This window comes from Rhinopithecus bieti, unplaced genomic scaffold (genome assembly GCF_001698545.2).
Source record: "Rhinopithecus bieti isolate Rb0 unplaced genomic scaffold, ASM169854v2 scaffold_5889, whole genome shotgun sequence".
In the NCBI taxonomy this organism is placed as follows: domain Eukaryota; kingdom Metazoa; phylum Chordata; class Mammalia; order Primates; family Cercopithecidae; genus Rhinopithecus; species Rhinopithecus bieti.
In genome coordinates, this window is record NW_016805277.1 from 2,844,619 (window position 1) to 2,853,899 (window position 9,281).

A 9,281-nucleotide genomic window follows, 5' to 3' on the forward strand; every position below is an offset into this window, starting at 1 on the left:
TAATTTTTCTACTTTTTGTAGAGATAAGGTCTTATTACGTTGCTCAGGCTAGGAATCCCAACATTCAACATAAAGCTGTATTTATAAAAATATAATTTGTGGCTGGGCATGGTGGCTCACACCTTGTAATCCCAGCACTTTGGGAAGCCATAGCGAGTGGATCACCAAAGGTCAGGAGTTCGAGACCAGCCTGGCCAACATGGTGAGACCCCCGTCTCTACTTAAAAAAAAACACACACACACAAAAAACCTTTTTTGTATTTTGTATTTGGCAGAGGCAGGAGAGTCGCTTGAACCCAGGAGACTGGGGTTGCAGTGAGCCGAGATCACGCCACAGCACTCCAGCCTGGGCGACAGGGAGACTGTGTCTAAAAATAAATGAAAATAAATAAAAACATGAGATTTAGTTATCAGTTGGTTCATGGCATATGATTGTAGCTGAAAGTTTGATACAATCTTAAGTATCTAACCTCACAGAGGCTGTTACAGGAAACCCGCAAAAAACATCCTCCTTTTTGTATCACTTGCTTCTTATACAAAAGCACAAAATGTTTTGAGTGATCAGTAGCACATTATGGCACTAAGTCTTCATTTTAATAATATTTACTACATAATAGCAATTTATCATTTCCATTCATGGAATCCTGCTTATACCTAACACTTAATTTCTGACGATACATTCTGTTTAAAATGTTGCATGACTTAGGGAACAAATATAACTTGAGAGACTGTGGAATGATTTGCTCTAAAACATGGACAGTAAGCATTTTAGTGTAGAAGGAGGTATTTTTTGAGTTTATGAATGCTATTTTATAATCTCATAATTTTAAAGCAGTGATTCAAAAGAGTATATATCATTTAATGAATATTTTTGGTTTTCTAGAATTCTTTGCTGAACTGGATAAAGTAATGGGCCCTCTCATCTTTAATGCAAGCATCATGACAGATCTAGTTCGTTATACCCGGCAGGGACTGCACTGGCTTCGCCAGGATGCCAAGTTGGTATCTTGAACTGAACACATTCTCGTTGCCTCTGATTTTCTCCACAACACTGTGTCACATCACGAAGGAAAACTGCCATAACATACCACCTAGTCGACACTAAGAATGAGGAATAGTTTTCTCCTCGTTGGTTCATGTGTTGTTGTTTTTGATAACCCAAAGCCATCATGTCAGTTGGCCCCTTTAATATTTCCAATGTGAACAGTTATTTAAATGCTTTTAATTCTGCAGCACAGTGATAAGATGGTTTCCATGAGCTATGATAAGATTGAAATTCCAGTTGCAATTCATAGCTAATGAATTGAAATTTTATTTATTTTAATTTTTTTAAGTTCCCAGATTGGGGCTAGTTTAAGACTTAGTTATTTCTGCCTATAAATTTACTCTGTTGAATATTTAGCATAAATTTAATGTAGACATTTTTATTTATATACTTCGGGAGCTTTATTACCTAATATCTTTTTGTGGTAGCTGTTCTAAGAGTAAGAATTGGTTCATCTAAAATAAGGACATATTCTTTCTACACCTACTACCTGACCTGATATTTGAAATCTTAACTCCAATTTTATTATTGTGGAATTTACAGTTACTATTAAGGATATTCTTCTACACATGAAAAAATCACTTAAATATGAGAAAATGGCATTCTACATGTATGTACTATGAAATGTGTCTGATTTGGTATGCATTATTTCAAAAACTGTGAATGTGTGTTAACACTACAGCAATCACACGGTGACTATAACTTGCATTTAATGCATTACAAAAGAGGGAGGGCAAACTTTCTAGAAGAAGCATTTTGTGTTGAAGGGTTTCATAAAAGGACAATCCTGAACGTTACGGATTTTATTAAAACCATATGTTATTTTTTGTTGCTAATCATTTGACACTTAATCGAAACAGAATAAGTTACTGTGGAAAAAAGGATGATCCAACTCCTGAGGATTGCTGCCTATGTGTCTTTAATTGATTATCTTTGACGGTTAGAGTTATTTTCAGATTTTCCCCTCATACTGGATTGTGATGCTCTGATATGAGCATGCAGTGACTGATACAGAAACAGGCTGGAGCTTCGGTGTGTGCTTTTGCTATACAACTTACAGTTCTAATGCCTGATGTAGAGATAATGAATTTCTCCTTTTTAAACCTATCTTGTGTTTACTGCTTTTGTATTATGAAGGCCCTCTTCAATGATGTGTGTTTCTGATGGAATCAGAAAATTTCACACTAGAAAAGTGTACCTAACTTGATTCAGTGTGAGCTCTCGGGACAGGGAGGGGAGCCAAGGGTAGAGCTTAAGAAGCTGGCTCTGTAAGAGTTGTATATCAAAGTACCTTTTGCTGCAAGGTGCATATAGAAGTCTAAGGTAAGAAATGTACCCTCTATACTTTATTTTTCATGCCCCTATCATGTTTGGTGTGCCTTAAATCTTACCTTTAAATGAAGACTCTATGGATTGTTTACAATTGAAGTTTTACACTAGGACCAGATCGTCCATACATGATTGGTCTTCTACAATAATAATGTTAAATTCTCTTTCGTTTTAAATCTTTCTTTAGGGTCCTATAAAGATTAGTTCTTTCAGAAAAGCTATTGCTTTGGTACATGACTTAGTCTAACTAATTGGGTAATGCTGCTTTGAAAAATAGTTTGTCCCTCTCCCCATTCCAGAAATGAATCCATCCAGTCAGAAAAAAAGATTATACTGCTATTTGTAGATGATTGCTAAGGCTTGAAATAGGAAAGGGGAACAAAGGCATAGAAAAGTTTCAAGTCCAGTAGTGCAGTGAATCCTTTGTGTTTGAGTCTTTTTTACACTTATTTCTGAAGTTAGTGAACTTTCATTTCCTTGTGGCCTCATGTTTATAGAGCTTCTTAACTGTTTTGTACTTCAGATTGTTTTTAGATATCATTGAAAATTGAGATGTACAAATTATGTTGAATTTAACCAGTTTCCCTTGGAGAAATTGCCTCTGATATCTTTCTAACTTAATCTTAGTGTGTTCTAGGAACAGTTTTCCATAAGAGGACAACTTCTCAATGATCATGATAGTTATTTAGTAAGAAATAATAGTTGTTAATCAAGTACATGTATGTCTTGTCATTCTCTGATTTCTCTGACTCAGATTCCTTAATTTGCAGTGATGTCTTAGAAATGGAAAGAATATCCTCTGGGCTTTCAGACTTTCAGCAACAACAGCCAATGGGATACCTCTACGTTCTAGTGTGTTCTAGTCTCTTGTATGTCCTGAAAGGCAGCAGGAGCATTTCTGGGGTCACACTGATGTTTTGTTAAAGCAGACTTTCCTGCATGGTTTATGGTGCTGCTCTAATATTTTCTCTTTAAAACTGTGTCAATTTTTGGAGAATGAATTTTTCAACCTTTTCAATGTGGAGGGTTTTTCCCACAAGGTAGTAATGGGCAGTGGATCAAAATCCTATCGTAAATGATTGAATTTTCAATGTCATAGTGTATGGAAATACTACTCCCTTTCCTTCACGTCTGTCTTCTTAGATGTTCTGTCTTTGTCATCATCTGCTCCAGCACATACTTTGGACTCCTTTACAGGTGACCCTCCTCCCTCCCTCCTCAATAGGTGTCCTCAGTGTTTTCTAACCATTTAAAACTGAATTTGACAAGTGGCTAAAAACTTAGTCTGAGACTTGTACTGAATATATGGTTAATTATAGAAACAACAACTATTTTAACAATTACTCTGTTGACTGCTCTTTATGACTACACTTGTATGCCAGGAGGCAGCAGCCTATACACCATTAGACTCTTTACAAGCAACCAACGAACCAACTGCAGTGGATGCAGTCGTCACAGTAGTCTTGCCTGGGCTGGACTGGGCTGGGCTGTGGGGAGTATTCCCCTTCAGGGGAGTTTCCACAGTTCAGCCCAGGCTCCAGTCTGGCTAGAGAGCATCCAGCCCATTCCTTGCCTCAGTGCTACCTTTTTCTGGGCAAGTAGCCAAGAAGTGACTTTATACACAGTGAGTACTTCAGATAAACCTACAGCTATAGCTGCCGAAGAGTGGAGAAGGTTGACCATCATTGATCTAATTCTCTAGTGTAAAAGCAATGGAGAGCAGTGTGTGCGTGAGCCCACAGTCACCTGTGTTTCTGGGAGCTCTCACAGTGGCGGATTCATAGGCACTTGGGCTGCACTTTGAATGACACACTTGTGGCTTTATTAGATTCACTAGTTTTTTAAAAATTGTTGTTTGTTTCTTTTCATTAAAGGTTTAATCAGACAGATCAGACAGCATCATTTTGTATTTAACGACAGAAACGTTGGTACATTTTTTTCATAAATGAGCTTGCATTCTGAAGCAAGAGCCTACAAAAGGCACCTGTTATAAATGAAAGTTCTGGCTCTGGAGGCCAGTACTCTGTGGAGTGTCAGAGCAGCCAGTGATTGTTCCAGTCAGTGATGCTTAGTTATATAGAGGAGGGGTATACTGTGCACTCTTCTAGGTGTAAGGGTATGCAACTTTGGATCTTAAAATTATGTACACATACACACTTTATATATATGTATGTATGTATGAAAACATGAAATTAGTTTGTCAAAAATGTGTGTGTTTAGTATTTTAGCTTAGTGCAACTATTTCCACATTATTTATTAAATTGATCTAAGACACTTTCTTGTTGACACCTTGAATATTAATGTTCAAGGGTGCAATGTGTATTCCTTTAGATTGTTAAAGCTTAATTACTATGATTTGTAGTAAATTAACTTTTAAAATGTATTTGAGCCCTTCTGTAGTGTCGTAGGGCTCTTACAGGGTGGGAAAGATTTTAATTTTCCAGTTGCTAATTGAACAGTATGGCCTCATTATATATTTTGATTTATAGGAGTTTGTGTCTGGGTCCCAGGAACATCTACTGGGGGTGACTGTTAGGCAGCTTGTGATGATGTTTTTTAAAAAACCTAAGTAACTTGGGGAGCCAGAGCATTTCAAACCCATATAGACAACTATCATATCTGTATATCCCCTAATACATGGAACATAAATTTCATTTCAGCTTTTTGCATTAATGTATTGAAGAGGCAGGCTTTTTTCCAGTAATAATACTGTACATCTAAGGTTGCTATTCAGTAAAATTAATAGAAGAGATAATTATTGAATGCCTTGGAATATGTAGTAACAAGAGGCCAAATTTTTCATGTTTGTGAGCACGTCTTTCAGATACTCACTAATGGAGAAATTCACTTTAGACCTCTAGACCCCAAAACCAAGTTAGCAAGTGACAAAAAGTAAATTATTAATAGTTTGTAAAGTGGATGCTGGTCTTACAAAGCTCCTATTCACATGAACCCTATGGTTAATTAGAACTTGCTGTCTCCAGAAAAGGGAATGGAAAGAATAACTGTGTATCTTTTCATGTAATTTGGTCACAGAATAAGGTATTCAAGTTAAGTCTAATCCAAGTCTTAGAGATCTTTAAGTATCCTAAAATAGCAGCCTAAGTAGTCATCATGTAAAGAAGTTGACTTTCAGGAATGTCAGCATTGACCTCTCCTTGCCGCTGATACTCAGCTAACCATAACTTGCCATTCTTAAAAATAAAAAAGCTCCCACCCAGAAATTCTAGTAATACTCAGTTTTGACCTCTTAACTGCTTCCATGTGGGATTTCTTTTCAGCTTTTAACCATTGGAATTTTTCTACCTGGTATGTTCCTCTCTGGAAAATATCAATTTGGAAATGCTGCCTTTCAAATCAATGCCATGATTTTCCATATTGTTGAGTTTGTTGTTGCTGTTCCAGAAGTGTCCCCATTTTACAACTTTATGCACACACCTGGCAAATCATTAACATGAGCATTCAACAGTACTGGGATGGGTGGGGTGGGGGGTGGGGGGGCTCACCAACAGAACTGGCCAGCTGACATTGCCTGAAAAGGCACCACCTTTGAGGGCCAGTTGTGGTGTTGGTAAGCACAGTTATGAAAATTTCTATCTAGCCTCCGTTTTGAATGGTTTTAAGAAATTTTGTATATGGAGGATGGAAATGCTTATATATTTATTGAAAATCCTTTTATTTGAAATTAAAATTATTTGGTAAATAATTGTTTGATATTTGGGGAGGGTTTTGGAGGGGAGGTAATGTCACTGATAAATTAAAAGCCTGTTGATTTTGCAGAAAGGTACTGTTAGGGACTGATAGGATGCCTTTGTTTTGTACATGAACCAAATCTTTGTTTTACATTTCTTTTATCCAAAATATTTAGGCATCTGACATTTTCAACCAGAATTTCAATTATATACTGTGATTTTTATTTGTTGCAATACATTAAAATTTCAGAGGTACTTGGGGCTCAAAAGCTAGGATTTCTAAGTCAGTATGTGCATTTCACATGATAAAGCTGTTAATGGTGAGCAAAGTATTATATACTAACTAGATTTTTCCACATCTGTATAGTATATTATATGTATTTTGTGGTATTGAGAGTATAGAAAGTTTAGAGTGTCAAACATGCGTTTAATGTGTATTTTTAAACAAATTTATGGCAATTAAAATATTTGGAGACAAGGGTATCACATTTCAATTTGTAAAGATCTTTTTAACTTTACTGTGTCATTAAGATGCTTTGTACAATGCCAAACCATAGCTGGAGAAACTAAGTTTAATAAATATCAAATAGATTTTCTGTATTAAAGTTAATGAACACTGTGCTCTTCATATTTCTTCAACTGAGCCCTTTCCATGCAATTCTTGTTTTGTGTCTTAAGGTCCATTACTACTCTTTAAAAGTCTATTCCCGCCAGCTGAGGTTTCATTTTCTGATTACAGAAATTCTGAACTTGCTGGCCATGGGTCCTTGTGCATATGTCAAAATTCACCTTGTCCCAACATAAATCTCTTTTGGTGCTTTTGGTGGCTTGGGCTTTTATTGCTTTATTAAACTAGATCTTTCTTTCTGTTCTACCTTATGTTCAGGCAGTCATAGACAAACCTGGGTGCTTCATTAGATGGCAAGTGCCAAGCTTGACCATCTATTTTTTTTTTTTTTTTTGAGACAGAGTCTCTCTCTCACCCAGGCTGGAGTGCAGTGGCATGATCTCGGCTCACTGCAGCCTCCGCCTCCCAGGTTCAAGTGATTCTCCTGCCTCAGCCTCCCAAGCTTGACCACCTTTGACACCTCCCTGAAGAGTTATGGAATGAAGGGATCCACAACTTAGGAACTTACTGAAGTTGATTACGGAGCTGTTGATTATGTAGCTGTCACCACACTTTCCAGATTGAGAAGTTAACACATTATTGGGCAATGCTGGTTTTTTCTTTAGTATACAAAGTGAATCCTTCTTTCCCTCAAAAGCTTGAATTCCAAACTGCTAAAATTTCAATTTGAGACATTTAATAGTATCCATAGAAAAATAAACTCTAAATTGACAAGTTTAGTTATACTTATCCACATATCAACATTCTAAGAAGAAATGGAGACCAATTTAAAGCATACATCTGCCTTTAAATATTAAAAATACAAGATTGCTTCACTTGTGTGTCTCCAGCCAAAATGCAGTTAATCAATATTCCATAGAACGGAGCATTGCCAGAGGTGACTGCTGTCCTTTCTTCCCCTGGTATGTACATCATTCCTGGGCCACACTTAAGGAACAGCGTCTTTTTCTAGGGGAAAAGAAAGGGTAGTTTAAGACTGGGTCTAGGGATGACCAGGGCCACCTATGCTGTATTTCCTTCCTCTTCGCTTGATCTATCCAGTTCAGGAAAGACTGAAGAATGGAAAGGCACCACTCTTTCATGGTACCCACATGGAGCTGTTCTTGGCTTCTAACTCCTAAGGGATTTTCCATGGAGCTCCCAGTCTCAGCCTAGAACTCCTCCATCCCAGCTTTATTCTTAGGTTCATGTGTCCCCTCGTCACTCCTCTGCCCAGCTTTCCAGGGCTCTCTGGCCCAACCCTGCTCCCAGGTTCGTGGAGTACCTGCATAGCCTTGTGATACACTCAGAATCATCCCGGCAGGAGGCTCCAATGGGCCTGAGGGAAACCCCTCTCCAAAATGGGGTCATTCTCCGTGGCCTTCTCTTTGCTGAACTCACTTGTGGTATTGGGGAGCCATCTATCTGTAGGGCAAAGACATTCACATATGGAAGTGTTGACACCCTGCTGCACACCTTGGAAGAATGATCATTCCCCAGATGCTGTAGACACAGAGGAACCATTCCTCCAGACTGAATCTAGCTTTCAAGTTCCACCACCACTATCATCTCCACACTCCACACATACACATATGTATCCTTCCCTCCTTACCTGGTCCAACAGGAAGAGGAAGATCATGAGGACTGCACAAAGTTTGAGGTGCCACATCTTGACAGAGGGAGGATGTTGGAGCCTGAAAGCCAGGGACAGTTCCTACTTCCTTTTATAGACTGACATCGACTCTTACATTGTTACCAGGTGAGATGGGGGCAAAGTTTGTATTTGTAATCAGAATCAATTTAATAAGTTAATATCTACCAGAGGAGTGTGCTCAAGGGCTGCCTTTCAGGCACGTTGTATTTACTGATCCCTCATCTGGACTTTGAGTGATTGTGTTGCTGGCATGGACCCTGTTGCCCATTTTACCACAAGTCAGCACTGCCCTTCCTTCCCTTTAAAAGCCATGTGAAACCACTGAGGGAGGTCAAGCAACTAGCCACATTGCTATTCCAAAATAGCTCAGTGAGATCACTCCCATAGAATTCCAATAATGAAGTCTTCAGAAATAATGTTGACCCCTTTGGGCCTTGTCTAGGAAAGCAGCACTGATCTATTGTGTACAGGCAATTGGTTAAGGCCCTTATCTCCTTTCTGTGGAAGGATGCTTCAGCAAGGTCTACAGTTCCCCAGATCCTCCACTTGCTTAGATGGACTATCACCCTAATCTGCACCAGTTCATCTCACTAGTAAAATGAAGACCCAGCTGTGGAAAGTTCAAAGTCTGGCCTCCTGCCCTCTCAGGGGAATGGCTGGATGTGAGACTTACTTGGACCACAGGTGATGAATAATTATAGGTTTCGTTTTGTCTTTAAGCACATGCAGATGAGGAGGTAACAAGATCTCCTAAATCAGAGGGATAGCTTGTGTAGTGACTGTATTAAGCGCCTTGAATTATGGGCTTTCTTCCCAGTAGTTGAGTGGGGCCTTTTCTTCCTCAGGGCAGCAGGCATAGGGACGAGATACCTCCAAAGCCCAAAGCATCCATCAGTTTAAGTAGGAACTGCTGCAGATTTCTTTCTTTCTTTTTTTTTTTTTTTTTTTTTTTTT

At 38.4% G+C, this 9,281-nt stretch overlaps 2 protein-coding genes across 2 annotated transcripts in view; one reads left to right on the forward strand and one right to left on the reverse strand.

Moving 5' to 3' along the window:
* The window catches only part of AFF4 (ALF transcription elongation factor 4), an 89,048-nt gene extending 82,363 nt beyond the window's left edge, over window positions 1-6,685 (forward strand). Inside the window, 1 exon segment of the mRNA XM_017871991.1 lies at window positions 884-6,685. Coding sequence (XP_017727480.1) covers window positions 884-1,011 — 128 coding nt within the window. The 3' untranslated portion in view covers window positions 1,012-6,685.
* A 663-nt stretch (window positions 6,686-7,348) lies between these two features.
* LEAP2 (liver enriched antimicrobial peptide 2) lies at window positions 7,349-8,679 on the reverse strand. The gene is made up of 3 exons (XM_017871992.1): window positions 8,286-8,679; window positions 7,959-8,098; window positions 7,349-7,642 (listed from the first exon to the last, which is right to left on the reverse strand). The coding sequence occupies exons 1-3, from the start codon at window positions 8,340-8,342 to the stop codon at window positions 7,606-7,608; spliced, it is 234 nt and encodes a 77-aa protein (XP_017727481.1). The 5' UTR covers window positions 8,343-8,679; the 3' UTR covers window positions 7,349-7,605.
* Between the last annotated feature and the right edge of the window lie 602 nt (window positions 8,680-9,281).